The sequence below is a fragment of the Chrysemys picta genome, chromosome 10 (genome assembly GCF_011386835.1).
Source record: "Chrysemys picta bellii isolate R12L10 chromosome 10, ASM1138683v2, whole genome shotgun sequence".
NCBI classification, from domain to species: domain Eukaryota; kingdom Metazoa; phylum Chordata; order Testudines; family Emydidae; genus Chrysemys; species Chrysemys picta.
In genome coordinates this window covers 24,389,823-24,410,150 of record NC_088800.1, presented here as the reverse complement: position 1 = coordinate 24,410,150, position 20,328 = coordinate 24,389,823, and the positions used below count along the sequence as shown (strand labels likewise).

Genomic DNA, 20,328 nt, shown 5'->3' with positions numbered 1-20,328 from the left:
TACTGCTGAGATAACACTTTGGCCTTATTTTAGAGGGGGAAAACTGTACTGAAACCATTAGATTACAAGTTCAAGAAAGTAATTATTTCCAAAAATAGATCATTATAAATAAATATTTGTTTAAAAAATGAATGTATTTGTTGCAGGAGTTGCTATGATGATAAGCATTTTGTAATGAATAGAGGCAACAATGCCACATAACAGATAAAAGGGAAAGGGGGTTGAAAAGTACTTGTGTACTATGGTCCTGTCTAATATTTTCTCCATAAATAGAAGCACTATGCTCTTTTGAAGAGATACTTTTTACTGCATTATTTTGTTTTTTCTGCTTCTTTTTTGGGTTCTTTCCCCTGAGACACTGCGGCAGAGAGTTAACCACTATTTCAAAGAGGTTTGCAATTTTAATTGCACTCTGTACTTTTGCAGATACATTGGATGGAAAATGCACCTAACTGTTACATAATGTTTATTGTGTCAGGCCACATGTATTCATTAAGCTTCCTTTATTACAACCACTCCAAACAGCAGATTTCTCAATGGGAGAATTCCATCATTTTTACAGCTGGTACATTCATATTTATTTATTACTGTTGGGGTACAATTGAAAGCAACAAAATATAAAGGCCCTAAAATTGAGATACCCCCCAAAATGCATTCACAGGAAAATTTCTAATAAAGATTTTAGTAGTGATTCACAAATAAAACTGGACTTTGAATGAAAGAAACACATAAGAAATGTTGACATTAAAGAATCATTTTCCACACCCCGACCCCCTTTCTAATAGATTAAGGGTAGCACTGTAAAATATATACTGATTTATAGCATTGAAATATAAAATGAAAAATTGTTAATGGTAAGATTAAGAGCTTTGGTAGCTATATTTTTAATTATTTGTAATTATGTATAGTAAGTGAGCACAGATGAGGTAACACTTAGGCCAAGTCCTTTCTGGCATAAGTGTGGTTTTCCCAGTTCTTCTTTTACATAGCATTGCTAATCTTCTGAAAATGTTCTTGCTGACAGAACAATGCCACATAACAGATAACAGGTAACATGTCATGCTGAAAGATGTAAGTAAAAGATACACAAACAAGTAATGATAAATACCCCCCTCCCTTTTCTGGGAAAAGCCAGGGCAGGGTGACACAAAACCAACCCAGAAACTGCAAAGCCATAAGGAAACATGCAGAAGTTGGGTTACTGAAGCTTGCACACCTGTAATGTACGGGTTAATGTGGTAAAAGCCAATTAGATAAAGATTAAGTAATCTGTAATGTAGAAATGTAGAAAAGGCCTAAGTGAACATGGGCCCTTAACTGGAGAAACTGGAGAAACCAGACCAGAAACTGAAGAATGGGATGGAAGGACCAGATCTAGGGGTCAGAGAGGGTGATGACTATCATGGAAGATGGAAGAACTTGCTCCTATCCCTGAATGTAGTAACAGGGGACCATTTACCAAATCTGTCGTCTGTTATTATCTGTCTGGCATAAATGTACCTCCAGACACTATAAGTGACAATAATTCTGTCTGAAATTGTATCGATAAAGGCAAAAATTGATTAAGCCTAAATTGGGTGGACTTGTGGCTCAGTTCCCCAATTTTTAATCCCAATGACTACGATTAACATATTTTCATTGTGGCTTCTCAGGGAGAATTTTAATGAGGGAATGCGATTGCAGAGAGTACATTACTGTGACTGTAATCACTAGCAGCAGCATTTTCATTTTTATCTTTGTTCTGACGTTTTCCTAGATTTTGAATGAAACAAAATGAACAGGGCATTATGTCACATAATTTCAATTGTTTTTGGCGAGACTGTTTGCAAAAGAAAGTTTACAATATATCAATGTCATTATTTGTAACCGAACAGCAGAGGATCAGCAGAAGCAACTGACTAAATTATTCAAATGACCAAACCAAATTAACAACAGGTGCTTCCTTGATGGTTGGCCAGATCCTCAGCTGGTGTAAATCAGCATAGTTCCACTGACTTCACCAACTGAGGTTCTGGCCCTTCATTTCAGTGGGCGTCTGTTAGAATATATAGTATGTCAAAAGGCATGAAGCATGGTAAAAAATCAGCTGTCACCAAATACTCACTCTGCAAACAGTCAGCATTTAGGAGGTCTTGGCACTTCTCATGACATTTGACACCACATTCAGTGCATCTCATGCCTTGTCTGGCTATGCCCCAAAGGAGACCTTCACATTCGTAACAGTATGTGGGAGTTGTAGCGGTCCACACTTCGAAGTTATGAGGAGTGGTTGATGAGATTGGATAGATTAAAGCCTGCAATGTCTTTTTGAAAACATGCATTTTCTGTTGGGTGGAATGGGGGAAAAAATCAATAAAAGGCATCTTAGATTTCAATGTTCTTTCACACGCGTGAACTACAGTTAAAATGTATTTTATGAATATCAAACCTTTACAAAATATCAGATTATAAATTAAATTACACAGTCCTCAGCAAAATACTCATTTACTCATGTCACCTTGTACTTTGAAGAGCAGGTTGCCTGGATGACTTAGTTTAACTGGTTACATCAACAGCAGCATTAAGATGGATTCGATCAGTTAATTATATTTTCAACACAGAGTCCAGTATAATTCATTTTTTCATCTTGATGGCAGAAATGCGAAAAATCATTAGCATGATATTTGCAGATCCATTGTAAGCAATTACCTTAAATATAGTGCTCCTGAATATTTATATGCTTCTTACAAGAACTTGTCTGCCTATATGCACTGCATGGAATGTATCTCTATTATGTAGAAAGTGCCTTCTCTTAAATCTCATTCCTGTATTGTCTCCCCACAGGCTTGAAATTGGCAACTTTCATGAGTTCCATTTTTGGCGGCTTTCCCACAGCACTGAATCTAATACTTTCCCTTTATGAGTCAAGACTCTCTTTTTCTCAGAAGTAGGAGTGGGTCCAAATCAAACCCCAGAACTGAACACTCAGATCTTGAACAGCTTTGGATCAGGATCCAAATTTTGCTGCTTGTGACCACCTCTGGACAAAAATGATCAACTATACACTAATTAGCACGGCAAACAAGCTGAATTGCAGCTCATTAGTGCCAAAAGCCAGTTGAACACTGACAAACTAGCCCCTGTAGGTTTGCATATAAAACAAGGGCATAAAACCCTATAGGTTTCCATTTAAAACATCCCCTACTATTAAGTTTACTCAGCTTTGTGTGTTAACATCTGCTCTGCCAGGTACCGAGTGCTCCCAAGCCCCACTGATTTCAGTGGAAGTAGAGGCAATTCAGCAGCTCTCAGGTGATGTTCAGCACCGTACAGGATCAGGCCCCAACTTTATTTCTCTGATTAAATGCAGATGGCGGACAGCATCATATTAAGAATTATAGTCTTGTCTGCCTCTAAATAAGTGAAATAAATCTATTGTGAAGGAGGAGCAGTCATCTCAGAGACAGCACGGAGGGAAGCTGGATATTTCGAAGACTTGGTAAACACAGGCAAATGAGGCACCAAGTTATCTTGCTGGTTTGCTTATGAAAAATACAGAGCGAGAGAGAGAGTGAGAGTGTTGAGGGTGTGGAAGTGGGACAAGATAGGAATCTATGGCTGGAAGGAAGGGGAAATAGCCATTTTAATATTAAACCTATGTATGTATTAAATGTGGCTCAAAGACGAGATCAGGACGACTGAAGCTTTTTTCATTTCACCACATGAATTTAAGTTTTTGTTGGTGCTTTCACATCTTTAATGCTACTTACTGTCATCTGTGCTCTGATAAGTGTACTCTGTAAGTGAGGGGTATTAACATGTCGAATGAGGCAAGAAGGGAAGATATTTTTGTTTGTGGCTGGATTTATATTTTTCCCATAACACTTGGAATATTTTGACAATAATAAACAGTCCCACATTTTCTGGAGCACATATCTAGACTGCTCGCCTAGTATCACTGCTACACAATCAGTGTCATCATATTACAGCTCTCTACTGCAGCAGAAAAACCATCACCAGGTGGGGGCAGTTAATATTCATGAGCTGACTAACTCATAAGCTTAGGCATATGCGCTCTCTCTCTCTCACACACACACACTTGCGATTATGGCTGATCAAGTCTCACCCCCCTGGTGAATCTTACAGCAAGAATTTAATTCTGTATTAAATTCTTTGGGTCAGCTCCTCAGCTGGCATTAATCAGCCTACCTTCATTGACATCAAGTTAGCTGTGCCGATTTATAGCAGCGATGGCGGCAAGGTTAATTAAAAAAACAAACACCTAATTGCTTGAACAGAATAATGAGCTATGTCAGAAAAACTGCAAGAAGCCCCCTTGCCCCCTCTTCATGTTTTCCTGTTTGTTCCCTGCTCTCCAATGCACCATGTGCAAGCTTCTCATCATCCTTATTAATGCTCTCCAACATAGAGCCTTACTCTGCCTTTCAAAAATCTAATTTTTCATTGCGAGGTTAAGCCCCCGCCTTCGCTCTGCCAATGAAACCAGCCTTGATTGCAGGCTTTTTCACATAAACACCTTTGTGCTTCCTCCGTTATGCTTGGACAAAATCCCCATCCCTTTGGAAAGGGATCACCTATCTTTTTTAAAATCTCTCTTTAAAACCTATGTGATGGCTACGAGTCACTGGTGTCTGGTATTCGTTGAGTAGGCAAGCAGCTGTGGCCAGTCTGTCTCTACTATAACTTTGACCTCATCTTCCCTTGCCTTCTTTCCTGCCACATATTGTCTAAAGTCTTGTCTGAAAGTTTTCTGGATCCAGGACTGTTTTTGTGATAGTTGTTTGTACATCGCCAAATAGGATGAGGCTCTAGTCCCTATAAGTGGATCTTGAATTGTTACGATGATAGAAATATCAGTAATAATAAATGGTGCTGATTAGCTGAGACTATGGAAACTTAAGTAAGCTTAAATTTAAGTAACCAAAAGTTGCTTGTTACATCCTCATGGTAATTGGTACTATGCCCAACCTAGCTGTGCAAAATTGGGCAGAAATTCTGCTCTAGTTCACACTCATATGAGCCAAGTAACTTTGAGAGTTTTAGATAGAAGACTATGGAGACTGAACTATAGTAACTGAAGACTGAAAACAATTTGAGTGCATAGCTGTGACTGAAAACAATGGGATAATGCCCTGGTGGGACAGTGCAGTGCAACACAGTCAGGGAAGTGGCTCTACATAATTATTCTATACCTCCCATACCAGGAGCTGCCTGGGTCAGGTCTTCTCCCAGCTGGTAATTCTTTTAAAGCTTCTCTAACTTGCACCGGCAGATAGATAACAACTAGGAGCTCCTCTGCTAGCCATGATCTCTAAGGATACGTCTATACTTACCCGCTGGTTCGGCGGCAAGCAATCGATCTTCTGGGATCGATTTATCGTGTCTTGGCTAGACGCGATAAATCGATCCCGGAAGTGCTCGCCATCGACGCCGGTAATCCTGCTCCGCGAGAGGAGTAGGCGGAGTCGACGGGGGAGCCTGCCTGCCGCATGTGGACCCATGGTAGTTCCAACCTTTAAGTTCCAACTAAGATACTTCGACTTCAGCTACGTTATTCACGTAGCTGAAGTTGCGTATCTTAGTTCGAACTGGGGGCTTAGTGTGGACCAGCCCTTAAGCACAACCTGTTCCATTCCTTCCCCTTTTCCAATTCACAGAATGCCCCCTTCACAGCTTACCAGGTACAGAGGTTAAAAAGAAAACCTCAAAACATCTCAAACTGAATTTATACCGTATGTTGATTAATCGCAGTTCACAGAAAAGACTGTGTCTTTGAAGATTCCTTTGCAGACTTATTGCTATAATATATATGATCTGATTAATCATGTCAGTGCAAATCCTGCCGTGTCTTTCACCCTATTCAATTCCGTTGATTTTCACAGGCTATATTTCATTTGTAAGATTTGGACCATTACATTGTGTAAAGAAATCAAAATAAATTGTAGTCGTTCTTGAAAGAACACATTGTACATAATCCTTTTGCTTTGTGGTAAATAGCATAGGAGCCAAATAATCCATGTTTCATTTTTTTGTTATTTAGCATAAGGCTATTATGGGAAACTTGAAGATAAAAATATGTTTTGTCTGAATATCTGGTTTACAAGTTGTGTCTTTGAAATAAAAGCTTAATTTACTCATATTTATTAAAGGACAGTATAATATTACTAAGGTTGTCGATTAATCAGTGAACTAACGCAGTTAAAAAAAATCGCGATTTAAAAAATTAATTGTGATCAACTGCTGTTTTAATCACACTGCTAAACAATAGAATACCAATTGAAATGTATTAAATATTTTTGGATGTTCTTCTACATTTTCAAATATATTTATTTCAGTTACAACACAGAATACAATGTGTGCAATGCTCACTTTATATTATTTTTATTCCAAATATTTGCACTGTGAAAGTGATAAACAAAAGAAATAGTATTTTTCAATTCACCTCATACAAGTACTGTAGTGCAATCTCTTTATCATGAAAGTGCAACTTACAAATGTAGAATTATGTACAAAAAATAACTGCACTCAAAAATAAAACAATGTAAAACTTTACAGCCTACAAGTCCACTCAGTCCTACTTCTTGTTCAGCCAGTCGCTCAGACAAACAAGTTTACATTTACGGAAGATAATGCTGTTCACCTCGTGTTTATTTGAAAATGCAGAAAGCATCTAAAATATTTAAATGAATGGTATTCTATTATTGTTTAACAGCGCAATTAATACCATGATTAATCACAATTAATTTTTAATCGCTTGACAGCCCTATATTACAAATGCTATTTGTGTATATATGTTTGGTAAGAACTATCTCTTGCTAAACAATACAAGAATTAAATGGATTCTGTGCTATTTAACATGTAGCAAAAGGATAATTTTATATATCTTATTATCTGATCCTCAGAATGCTTTCATTCGTAATAGTATTCTGTCCTGATCTATTGTGTATATTTATAGCGCTCTGATTAGAGTAATATCTAGGCACTGTTAATGCACAGCAAAATCCTCCAATACTGAAAAATTATCCACTTATTCTCCTTAGACAATTTGAGATAATTTCACTCAAGCATTATGTCACATGCTTTTTGAACTTTCCATTCCTTTTAAGAAAAAGGACAAAACACAAATAATTATGCTTCCAATTAGCAGTATTTTGAGCACCAGTGACATAACACAAACCTACAGTGCTATGGCTCTGATTCAGCAAAGCAGTTAAATTTATGCTTTAACTTTAAGCACACAATTAAGTCTCAGTGATGTTAACAACATTAAGCACATGCTTAAGTGCTCTGCTGAATCAGGGCCTTAGATTATATGTATTGACTACGTATCATAATTTTGTCCCACTGTAGCACGTGCATGGGGCAGCAATCCTTATACAGTCTATCCCCAGAGTTTAATTTATGGGAGGTAGGTGGCAATTTATTCTGGGTGGAAATCATCAGTGGAAAGTTGGACATTGGAATTTTCTGGATCAAACCAGTTGTCCAGCCACCCCAGTATCCTGCTTCGAACAGTGGTCAGTACCAGACACCTCAGAAGTATCTGTAAAACACCCTATAAGGGGATAACCTGCCCATAAGGAAAGCTTTTTCCTAACTCCTGTCAGCTAACGGATGTCTCGTTCACTAAAGATTGTGGGTTTATACATCCATTAACTTTCAGCCTGTCTGTAATTGGATGTTCCCACTATTCATGTAAATGTCTGTTCCTTGTTTCAATCCTGCTAAGCACTTGGTCTCAATGATACCTTGTGGCAGTGAGTTCCACTGGTTACTTATTCATTGGGTAGAAAAGTATATCCTTTTGTCAAGTTCTAAATTTGTTGCCTTTCAGTTTTATTGTATGTCCCCCATATGTGCCCAGTTTGCCTTCTCTATACAATACCATTCTTTATATAACTGTCATATAACAAGTATCAGAGAGGTAGCCGTGTTAGTCTGAATCTGTAAAAAGCAACAGAGGGTCCCGTGGCACCTTTAAGACTAACAGAAGTATTGGGAGCATAAGCTTTCGTGGGTAAGAACCTCACTTCTTCAGATGCAAGTGCATCTGAAGAAGTGAGGTTCTTACCCACGAAAGCTTATGCTCCCAATACTTCTGTTAGTCTTAAAGGTGCCACGGGACCCTCTGTTGCTTTTGTCATATAACAGGCTCCTTTATTCCTCTCCTTTCTAAAACTATCAGACTTAATCTTTTCATTCTCTCATGAATGTAGATATCGTCCTATGCTTGTAATCATGTTTGTTGTCTGTTTTCAGACTTCTATTTCTGGTACATGTTGTTTGATATGGGCTGACTTGAACTGAAAACAGTTATCAAGCTCAAGCCATATAACAGCCTTATGCAGTATTATTTTCCATCCTATTCTTTATGCATCCTAACACAGTATTAACTTTTCCGACTGCCGACACATATGGAGCAGACGTTTTCATTGAGCTGTCTGAAAGGACCCTCACTTTCTTCCCCTGAGTGGTTACAGTTAATTCAGAATCGAACAGTATGGTTAAAATTAGTCCTTCCAGTTTGCATTATCATCGTGCATTTGTCAACAATAAATATGTCAGCTCTAGAACTTGCTCCCTCTTACAGTTCTCTAGAGGGAGAGGAGTCTGGTTGCTTCAAAAAAACAAAACAAAACAAAAAGCTGTGCAAATGAATTTGTTGAATCTGCCTGCCTCTCCCCCCTCCCCCTTTTTTTGTTGTTGTTGCTGATTTGAGTCAGTGGCTGAATGGATATTGATTGTCACAGGAGTTGGTAATGATTAGAAATTGTCTTTTCGTGGGATCTGTTAGTAATACATATAGATTGCTTTTAAATTTTGTAAACGTGGCCAGCTATTTTCATAGTCATATGAAATAAATAACAGAAAAAGATGTGTATTTTGTACTAGCTGTGTGATGTATTTTGGTCTATATAAATTATATTTTTCTGTGCCTGTTGTTTTTTTACGATTCCATACTTTGCTTTTGCCCTATCAACCTTTGTTGCTATTTTGAGACTGCAGCACAAGGTAACTGCTGTTTTATTGAAAAGGATAATTTTAAACACTAGTTGTTTTCCACTTCATCATTCTATTTTTGAGTACTACCAGCTTATTCCTTTATGAATACCAATGGTACCACACCATCTCCAGTCAAATTACGGGGCCTCCTTTGAAGGTCTTCAACATGAAGATGTAGCCCACTAGCAGCCTCTCCACTTTTCTACCTGCAGCATGTCCACTGTGGAGCCTAACTGCATTAGAAGAAATTGCAATGTGTTTCATTTTCTCAAAGGAGAATAAATCATAGACGAATGTGTTTGGCCTGGTAACTGGGGGGAGACGCATGAGTGGCTTTTATCCTTCAAATTAGTGCTTCTGTTTAATCATGCTAGGTTTAGCCAGGTAAAATTACTTGCATCACACTTCAAATCTCCATGGAGAGAATGACATCTATTGTGTTCTTGATTAAAACAACCCTCTTTTGCAAAATACTGGTGGGAAATGGTTATGGCCAGATTATCAGAATGTGATTGTCTTTGAAAGCTTGTCACTGTAAGTTTATGTGGGAAATAATCATTCTAGTGAACCATATACCACTGCACTCATTATTACTGGTGTATTTTATATAGCCAAAAGGCTGCTAGGTGCTTATCAGTAGTGAAAAATTACACATGGTCCCTGCAATCTAATCTAATAGGTAAACTATGACACAACAAAGTAACAGGAGTGGAAAGGCAGTAGGCACTTTTCCTGTGTGCAGCACTGTTAAACATCTTTAAAATGACAGTTTCCCATAAACAGAATGCACATAAAATAAATGTTTTATAAAATAAAAATGTCTCTCATGGCCCATTTCAAGTGAGAGTCACGACAGACCAAATTAAATCAACCCAGGCTTTCCCCCTCCACTGCTCTAAATCTGCTCTAAATCTACAAAAATACACATACGGGTTAAATGCCAGACTGGAATGATTCAGAAACACAGACCAACAAACACTCTTAGGGATAATAACCTCTTACACATTTATGTAACACCTTTTATCCTGTAAGAATTAGCCAGGCTGCTTAACTAGCCAGGTTGCATAGTAGAGGGGGGAGGTTTTAGAAGAGTAGAATCAATCTCTGCTCTTATGAAAAAGAATAAAAGATCAATATTGTCCTGTCATGTCAGACAGGATCTTGTTTTTTTTGTTTTGTTTTGTTTTTGTTTTTTTTAATTGTCTCATCTGAAAGTCCCCACATTGTAAATGGCACAGAAATCAGATTATTCCATCCTGGAATGACAACGGGCTGAATGACTTCTGAGGAGGTTTGAACCAATTTTTTCAAGAACTCCAGGTTTTCCATTCCAGATGCTTAGACCAATATATTTGGAACCAAATATATTATTAGACCAAACTACATATTAGGAAGATTAAAATAACAGGTCATTTATTATTTTAACATAAATATACAATCCTAAGAGCTTGATTTAGCATTTCTTATTTATTTTGCACTAATGAAGGCAAAAAGCCCTGGGTTTGTGTGAGACAAACAGTACATTTACATGTCCCTTACTTTTGAGATTTTCTGGCTGTTTTTTTCTTAGACTGTCACATTTGCTGTTGGGACCATGTCTTTCTATATGTTTGTAAAGAACCTAGCAACACAGGGCACTTGTATAGGGAAGAGCATCTTGGTGCTACCAGAAAATATATAAATAAATAAACAGCAATACTATAAAAATGCCCAGTCAAGACAAAACAAAATTGTCAACATCATCATCTTTTGCATAACATTAATAATAGATGTTCAAATAGCTCTAGAAAAGTTTCTTCATTATTTAAATGAACACAACTTCCACTGAAAAGCACTTACCATTTCTTCATTGTTTATGGAAGTCCGGATAACCATGGCCAGGGATATACCAGACTTTCGGGCAGCAAGTGTCTGTTTAAAGTGAACACAAAAAAAGTTAACAAATACACCTGCAATACTAACTATAGAATTTAATGGAAAAAAGAGAGGTTGATAATGTTATTCTATGTGAGTTTAACCAAAATTGTAACAAAGTGATGAGTAAGTTTCAGTTATTGTTTACTGCACAGAACTTTTAATGTTACAGTACATAATGGAAACACACTTTCCATCATCATTATTGTTTCTATTGGCAGTGCCTAGCTGAACTGCTATTCCTAATATAAAACCTGTTATTTAGGATTTTATGGCTAGTTTTTTTTAACCCACAGGCTGTCACTATTTTTCCGCTTTGCCAAGCAAATTCATGTGATACCAGGATAGGCATCCTGCCCTAATGTGGTAGCAGGACAAGTCTGCAGCAATTTGGAGATTATTTTGCAGTGGGCTTAGAATTCAAATTGCCAGCCTGAATCATGTTTTTTTAAGTCACTGACCATTTTTAACAAGAGTGTGTGTGTGTAATATTTCCCTGCCCTGAAAGAAGCTGCAGAAAACTTTACTACAGAAAAAGAAAATAAGTCTTTATCAAAGAAGCTAACAATATTCACTCAGCATTCAGAAAAGATAAGGGTAGAGTGAAAGTGCTTCAGCTAGGAAAGGATTAACTCTATCTCCTATCTTCCTCTCTCTTTGCCCAGCCATTCAGAATAGAAGCTATAAGAATGGCTGCTGGGTTCTGAAGACTGGAATGAAATCCAGGTGGGGGGAGTGTCAGGTGTTATGTTTGTTTTGATTTATACGGTAGGGATCCATTCTGCAGGCACTGAGCACTTCTGTGAGTGCATTCCAATGGCTAAAATGGGCATTAAGGGTGCTCAGCACCTGGCAATAGTGAGCCAATAAAGATTTGCACTTCAGACCTTGCTGATTGCTGATGTGGCTTATTTCTACCCATCAGCTCCAAAACAGCACATGCAAAAGCAGGTAAAACAAAAAAAAAATTATTTTATACAAAAAATAAGGTGGCTATATGCTATCCCAGTGCCTGAGTACATTCTTTATTGCCATTGTGATCACCTAAAATGGGTCTTTAACAATTAACCATGGAAATAAGCCTTGTGTGGTATTAGGCACCACACACAGCCTCCACAAATACTGCCGGCACCATTGTGTAGTAGAACTGCATCAGTTCTAGAGCCAGAAGGCCCTTTTCATTCTTGGGGGAATAGACAGAATTTATTCCACTATACAAAATCCTAGCAGTAATACCATTGCATCATTGTAAAATATTGTTACCTCTGAGGCTGAGCTAAAACATTCCCTTCCCAGTCAAAGTAAATCATTCCAGGAGTGTCTGAATGCCTCTATCACTATGCTTCTCTTACCAAGCCTCTGCCTTGTCATGCATCTCTTCTCTTGTGGGCTAGTGGTGTTAAGGATGAGCAATTAGACGCTCACAGATCTTCAAGTCTATTGCCCTGATTGGGACATTCACGTTACTGCCTGCTAGGTCTCTACAATTCATTTTTGCATAAATTCCAGTAATATTTTTCCTTCTGAGATCCTTAATTTAAACCATTGTGCCTACTACACTATCTGTTTTGGTGACCACATATTAGACCACAACCACACCAATTTACACCAGCTGAGGAGTTGGCCCATGAAGTTTTGGCTGGAGTGAAAACTTGAGATTCTTTCCAGTTTAATTTTGAACTTGGAGATAATTTGAAATGGATTTTTGTACTTAGATATATTAGGACTGTTCATTTTAACTTTTTAAATGTTTACTTTCTCCTGCTGCTCTAGCCATCCAATTTTCAACAAGTTTCCCTTGATAATAATAAACTTCAGAGAGATATAAAAATATTAATCTTGTGAAACTAATTATGGTGTAAGAAAAAGACCTTGGCATGGAAATATTTGATTTGCTTCATCACTATCTTATTACAGTTATTAGATGAACCAAGCAATCTTTTTTTCTTCTTAAACTCTCAGCAATTTACCTAGCCTGTGAGATTCATTCAGCATTAATTTTCTTAGCCAGTCATTAATAACTAAATAATTCTGTCTGCCTGTCTGTTGCCATCTCTCTCTTTTATTTCTATAAATAGGGCACATTGAAAATGTGTGTGCTGGTGAGGCTGATAAAATAGAATGTTTATGATAGGGACGATTTAAATATCTCCCAGGTTTTGCTTTTCAGACTTGCTGTGACAATGCTGCATACTGTGGGGCTGACAAATCAGAGAAGACAAAGAGTAGCCAAAATTTGTTATAAAGCTATGTGTGGGCGGGCAACAACCTCCAGTGGTGGCCAGTGGAGCTCCAGAGTATCAAGGACTCAGACCGGAATTAGCAGGTTAAATACATGTATTTTGTTGGTTTGTTTGCAGGATTTCTTTTTTTAAAGCCTGGAGCGTGGTCAGTTACGCTAAGTTGCTTACAGCAAGTTCCCTTCACAATTGTGACCTCTAACCTTTACGTCTCTTCTGCTTACAAAACAAGGCACTGCTTTTCATTTTACAATATGTGGTGCTACTCATTTTAGGTTAGACAGGGACTTGGATTATGCATTAGTGCAGGAGTGTAGGGAGAGTAAGAACCTCAGCTGTGAGCATGTGGGGCAGGGAGTGGATAGAATGTTTATCTTGACTGCAACAATGCACCAGCCAGTGCAGATGAGCCAGTACAGGGAGTGGTGTTATTTGCTATCAGTGTAGACCAGCAGCAAACTACTAACCTTCTAGAGAAAAAAGGGAAGCAAGGAAAGAATTTGCTTCAATGGGGTATCTGTGAGGCACAAACTCTCCCGGGCCTACTCTGGGAGTTGCACAGCTTACCTATTATCCCTTGCTCAGAACAGTGCCTAAAGTCATAATGGGAATAGGGGTGAAACCAAATTAATTGCTGGCACCCCTAGTGGCCAGTGTGGATAAAAGGCCCAAAGGGCCAGCTCCCAGAAGAGACATGGCATTTTGCTGATGGACCTTGAATCTATGGGAAAAGGGGAGACTTGAAGTCTTTGCAGACTGAGGTTCCTCTTTTGACATGCTCTGTCCCCTTGCAGGGGTAACAGATGTATGGGTTATATAGTAGAAACCCTGTAACTCTGTTCTGAAAATTAGGTTTCCAACCATCAGAGGGGTGAGGTTCTGGAACAGTTGTTGGGGCCAAACGATTTGTTTTATGAAAGAGCTGGACAAATGTATAAGTAAGTGTATGAGGGGATCAGGGTCAAAAGCTCCGGGGCTCACTTGTGGTTAATGTCTTACGTTCCTGAAAGCACATTTCAGGGCTGGAGCCAGCCAACTACATGGGTAAGGAAGGAATTCACCCCCCGGCCCCAAGTATTTTGAGGGAGTTTGGTCTCCTTCCTCTGAAGCACCAGAGATGGCCATGGCTGGAAAAGGGACACTGGACAGGGAGAGACAGCCCTCTGAGGTGGCAGTGGGAGCTTGGCTGGCTGGTTCTTGCTCAAGTGCTCAGGGTCTAACTGATTGCTGCATATGGGGATGGGAAGGAACTTTCCCCCAGGTCAGATTGGCAGCGACCTGGGTGTTTTTTCACCTCCCTCTGCCGCGTGTGGGTCATTTGCCAGGATTATTTGGGTGTATCTGACTTAATCCATTTCCTGACATTGCAAGCGCCTTGAGCATTTGTGCACTTCTGTTCCTCCTATTCTCTGCCTGTAGCACATAATAGTCTAGTCTTCTCAGGGTTGTAATACTTTTGTCTAATTTCAGTTGTTGGGTTTAGTGTGTGGGTGGTGAGTAGAGTAGATGGCCTGTGACAAACTGGGAGACCACAGACCTAGTGGTCCCTTTAGCTCTATGACTCTGTGACCCACTTAGATGCTTGGTATGAGGGAGCCAGGGCAGAGAGGAGGGGCAGCTCCAGGCACCAGCGCAGCAAGCATGTGCCTGGGGCGGCAAGCTGCGGGGGGCGACCTGCCAGTCGCTGTGAAGGCAGCAGTCAGGCTGCCTTCGGCGGCATGCCTGCGGGAGGTTCGCCGGTCCCACAGCTTCAGCGGCGGGCATGCCGCCAAATCCGCAGGACCGGCGGACCTCCGGCAGGCATGCCGCCAAATCCGCATTACCAGCAGACCTCCTGCAGGCACACCGCCAAAAGCCTCCTGACTGCCGTTCTTGGGGCAGCAAAATACATAGAGCCGCCCCTGGTAGAGAGAGTGCCCTTTCCCAGTGTTCTGTTAATAACAGCCTGCTGTTTAAACCATTCCTGTGTCTCTCCTCGTTTTCCTGCATGTCCTGATCAAGAGGGATTTGTGAGAAAGGAGCAAAAGTGAAGAGTCCTTATGGACAGAGCTTAGCAAGATTTCAGTGAGCAAAGTTATTATAAGGATTATTTTTATTTATGTAGCACTGTCAGAATATGCCATGCTGTACTAAAGGAACATTCCAACAAGTAGACAGCCCTGCTATGAAGAACTTACAGTCTCAGGATGTGTCTACACAGCAAGACAAACCCTGTGGTAACAAGTCTCAGAGCCTGGGTCAACTGACTTGGGCTCACGGGGCTCGTGTTATAGGGCTAAATTAATTAATACCCTACAATAGAGAACAAATATAGAACAGTGTAGAGACCTTGAAGATGGAATGATTCATGGAGCCGGTGGCCTTTTAGGAGATTTTTTGAAAGGAGGCAGCGAGAGTCCTAGCCAGACCTAGGAGGTGGGAACCATGTGGCCAGACATGAAAGAAGCAGCAATGAAGTATGTTTTTCTTTTTTTTAGCAGATGGAGCCTCAAGAAGAGGCGGAGCAAATGGGAAGAACTTCATAAGAAGAGGAACGAGCAGTGGGAGCATCAATGGAGTAGGAGGTTGAAAAAAAAATCTAGTTTTCCTCTAGAAGTTATTAGACTTGCTCCATGGAAGGAGTATGGCCTCTGTGAACCAGGATACTGATCCAACATACAGAGCAGCAGGAATTCTGAACTGGCCAAAGGAGACAAAGGGCATATTCAGGAGAAAAAGCATGTGTGGAATGTAGAGAGGGGATGGAGAAGATGGGGTCAGAGAGAGAGAGAGAGAGAGAGAGAGAGAGAGCTCTGCAAATGAGTATACAGGGAATGAAGGGCAGCGGGGGTGGGGAGGGGCAGGGCGGGAAGGGGACCAGTGCTGAAATCAAGAAGTGAGGAATAGGCCAAGACAAGAAATTACCAGAGCATGGACTATCATCTTGGCAGAAGGAATGGAAAGGAAGGGATGAATATTGGAAATGCTGTGGAGAAAGACACAGCAGGATTTGGCAATGGCCTGGGTATAAGAGAAGTAGGAAAGAAAAGGATATACTATACGTCACGAACAACAGTTAGGATGTAAGCTGATAGAAAAAATGTTTTAAAAGCATGCAATGGACAAGAGTTGTCATACTGAGAAATTTTAATGGCCTATCCATGGAAAGCAAAAACTAGAAGAAGGCAATGAAGAATTGGTTTGATCTCAATATGTGCATCAGCTAACATAGTTGATATCAGACCTGAAGCCAAATTAAGAGGCACATCCAAATAAGTGGGTCTAATATATACCTTTTGCCTAGCACCCTTGGTATGCAAGTAAGATCACCAGACTCTCGTACACTCACGTCCAAATACCAACTTGCATCTTACCATCATCATCTATGAATTTGGTCCACTCAGGGTACAGGAATCTATGTGGGTGTTATCTGCATGCTAAATTCTGAGAGAGAAGGGTATAGAAGAAAAAGCAACTAACAGGAAGGTGTATGGACGTATTAGTTAAAGCAGGACACCATCTACTTTAACTTGCGCTTTTTTTATACCTTCTCTCAGCTCCCTGGTATGTAAGTTACAACAACCTAGTCTTACACTCACTTGTGCATTCCCCGCCATCCCCACCCCCTGACTAATGAGCAACTTATACATCATCTCTGAATTTGGCCTCGGGTCTTAAATAATGAAAACAATTGTATAAGATGTTACAGTAGCAGAAACTCTGAAAAGTAGTGATTGGAAGCATATTGGGATTAGAATTAAACTACAATTAAAATGTTCAGTGAAAAGTCATGGGAGTGACTATAGCTGCCTGTGGTGATGACATAAAGGGAAGAGGTCTGTTGGACAGCTAAGACAGCAGTGAAGTTTAAAGACACTTGCAACCTCCTGGAACACATGGGTTGGTGAAGAAGAGAGATGAAGCGTAGCCAGGACCCCCATTTCCCCACTGCCTGCTGGACCTTTGCAATCGTGCCTCCTCTGAGAGCACCATCACTATCTGGGAGCAGATGGGCCCTGCTGCCCCACCCATCCTCTAGCCAGGAAGATGCCAGCAGTAACTTATTCTAGCAGCCTCTGGACAGTGGTGATACCTTAGACTCCCTCTCCTTCAATTGGTATAGATATTCTTTCCCCTCTATTGATTGGCTATGTTTCCCCCTCACAAATCTTTTGTTGTCAATCACAATCTCACTGCCCTCCATATTCCTCCCTACCCTTTACTCCTTCTTCTTTTCTCTTCTATGCCCCCTCCCTCACAATGCCTGCAATCTCGTTTTAGGTGTTTCTTATTAATTAATCCCCTCCTGCCTTTCCTCTTCACCCCACACCTGGTCCATTATACATTTCATATAGGTATGTAAATAAATCTAAAAGATAAATGCCCACCCCAAACAAAACAAAACAAAAACACAACACAACACAACCATAGAACTTATATGAGGTTTGCCAGTCATCACTCTGCTTGCATGGTGCATCCCTTTCCATCCACCTTTTGTCTGTTTAGACCTCAGTTCTGCAAGTGATGGCATGTAGGTGTCCTTGAGTGCCAATGTGGAGCTCCATTGAAGTCAATGAGGCCTCACACAAGGTGTGATATTAGTTGCAGGACTGGGGCCTCAGATTGTAAACTGTTTGGGGCCGGGACTAAAAATAGAGTGCAAGTATTTAACAAAAAAGGTAACAAGAGTAAATGGAATTAAAATAATTATCTGTGATCACTGGGAAGTTATTGAAATACATAAAAAGCAAGTATGCCTACAACAGGACAGCTGTGGCCTCGAGGGGCAGGAGAAAATGGCAGTGACTGAGGCCTAAATGGAGTTTTATCTTCAATATTGCCACTATAAGCGGAAGGCAGCATTCAAAGAACTTAGCTATATTTTCTTGGAGAGCAATGTGAGATGTTCAGAGGCTTTGCCATTGCAACAGAGCAGATAATTAGGCAATTAAAAATATTAAAAGTTGACAGTGCACTAGGCCCACAGGAATTATATTACAGAAATGTGAAATTAATAACAAGGGTATTGAGGAGGTCCTTAGCAAAGGTTCTGAAGCATTCACCTAAAGACAAGATGAAATACCAGAAGATTTGAAGGTGCCTATTTGCCATAATTAAGCAAGGAACAAGAAAAAGATTCACAACATTGTAGATTGGTGTGTAAACCCACCTGTACACATACTCATGAGAGAGAGAGAGAGAGAGATTTCCTCCCCCATGGATCCAAGCTTTCCCTCATCAGTTAAAAAAAGCCCCTGTCTTTCCACTGGAAGCAATTTCATTCCTCCCACCCTTTCTTCCTAGCTGTTAGGCTCTTTGCTTCCTTCCTTTTCCAGATGTCAGAGCCTCTCTTCACTGTGATAGAGGCTCTGAAATCTCCTCCCAGTACTTAAAGTAACTGGCTCGGTGGGTGTGTAAAATGAGTGTAATTTGCACTAATTCAGCATTCTGCTGGGCCAAATTCAACTCAGGTATAAGGGATGGGAAGAAAACAAATGGGAACTGTGTCCTCTCATGCCAGGGTTTAATTTGGCCCATGAAAGTGCTGGGCATGGTGTGGGTCAATGTTAAAGTAGAGAGGCATGTTTTATCTGACACCTACCGGAAAATTACTTTTCCTGCTATATTTAGGGTTACCATATTTAACAAATAAAAAAAGAGGACCCTCCACGGGGCCCTGGCCCCGCCCATTTCCCACCCCAGCCCCGCCCCAACTCCGCCCCTTCCCCACGCCAACCCCGCCTTAACTCCACCCCCTCCTCCCTTCCACTCCCAGCCACGCGAAAAGGGCTGCCCGAGCGCTACCGGCTTCATGGTTTGCCGGGCTGCCCCCAGACCCTGCGCCCCCGGCCGGTGCTTCCCCAGCACAGCTGGAGCCCGGGAGGGGAAGCGCCCAGCCGGGGGTGCAGGGTCTGGAAGCTGCCCGGCAAACCGTGAAGACGGTAGCGCTTGGGCTTCGGGCAGCCCCTATGCCTCCGGACCCTGCGCCCCCGGCCGGGCACTTCCCCTCCCGGGCTCCGGCGGCGCAGGGTCCGGAGGCATGGGGGCTGCCCAAAGCCCGTAGCGCTCGGCTCTTAAACAGAGCCGAAGAGTCAGGGGAGGAGCAGAGCCGCCGCGGCCGGAGGCTCTGCTCCTCCCCTGACTCTTCGGCTCTGTTTAAGAGCCGAGCTGCCCGAGCGCTACCGGCTTCGCGCAGCCCCCATGCCTCCGGACCCTGCGCCGCTGGAGCCCGGGAGGGGAAGTGCCCGGCCGGCGGCTGGGGTCCGGAGGCAAGGGGGCTGCCTGAAGCCCATAGTGCTCGGGCAGCTCGGCTCTTAAACAGAGCCGAAGAGTCAGGGGCGGAGCAGAGCCGCCGCAGGAGGGGAAGTGACCGGCCGGCATTTTCCCGGACATGTTCGGCTTTTTGGGGGTTTGATTGCCGAAAAGCCGGACATGTCTGGGAAAAACCGGACGTATGGTAACCCTAGCTATATTACCCCTCCCACTCTGAATATATAAAGTACATTTGCTTCTCAGACCCAGTGGAATGCCAAATCAGTGCGAGTTACATCACTTTGGCCCTGACCAAATTACTTATACCTGATGTTTTACTTACTTGACCATCTAAGTTGCAAGTGATTTTGGACAAGCTACTTCCGACATCAACTTTAATCTATGTCATGCTTTCAGACATGGTATTAACACCAGCCCCTTTCTTTCTGAACTCAATGTATAGTAACTTAAAAAGTGTTCCTATTAGCCAACATTCATAGAATCGTAGGACTGGAGGGGACCTTGAGAGGTCATCTAGTCCAGTCTCCTGCACTCATGGCAGGACTAAGTATTATCTAGAATATCCCTGAAAGGTGTTTGTCTAATCTGCTCTTAAAAATCTCCAATGATGGATATTTCACAACTTCCCTAGGCAATTTATTCCAGTGCTTAATCACCTTGACAGTAGGAAGTTTTTCCTAATATTCAACCTAAACCTCCCTTGCTGCACTGCTATTTAATCCCATTGTTTCTTGTCCTATCCTCAGAGGTTAAGAACAATTCTTCTCCCTCCTCCTTGTCACAAACTTTTTATGTACTTGAAAACTGTTATCATATCCCTTCTCATTCTTCTCTTTTACAGACTAAACAAACCCAATTTTTTCAATCTTTCCTCATAGGTCACGTTTTCTAGACGTTTAATAATTTTTTTTGCTTTTCT

The 20,328-nt window shown here is 41.0% G+C and overlaps 1 protein-coding gene across 1 annotated transcript in view; it reads right to left on the bottom strand.

Annotated features, from left to right (window-relative positions):
* Nucleotides 1-20,328, bottom strand: part of UNC13C (unc-13 homolog C) — a 402,369-nt gene that overhangs the window by 273,050 nt on the left and 108,991 nt on the right. Inside the window, exons 6-7 of the mRNA XM_065558178.1 lie at nt 10,843-10,914; nt 2,105-2,324 (exon numbers count right to left, since the gene is read on the bottom strand). Of these exons, the coding sequence (XP_065414250.1) occupies nt 2,105-2,324; nt 10,843-10,914 (292 nt within the window). The remainder of the gene's footprint in view (nt 1-2,104; nt 2,325-10,842; nt 10,915-20,328) is intronic.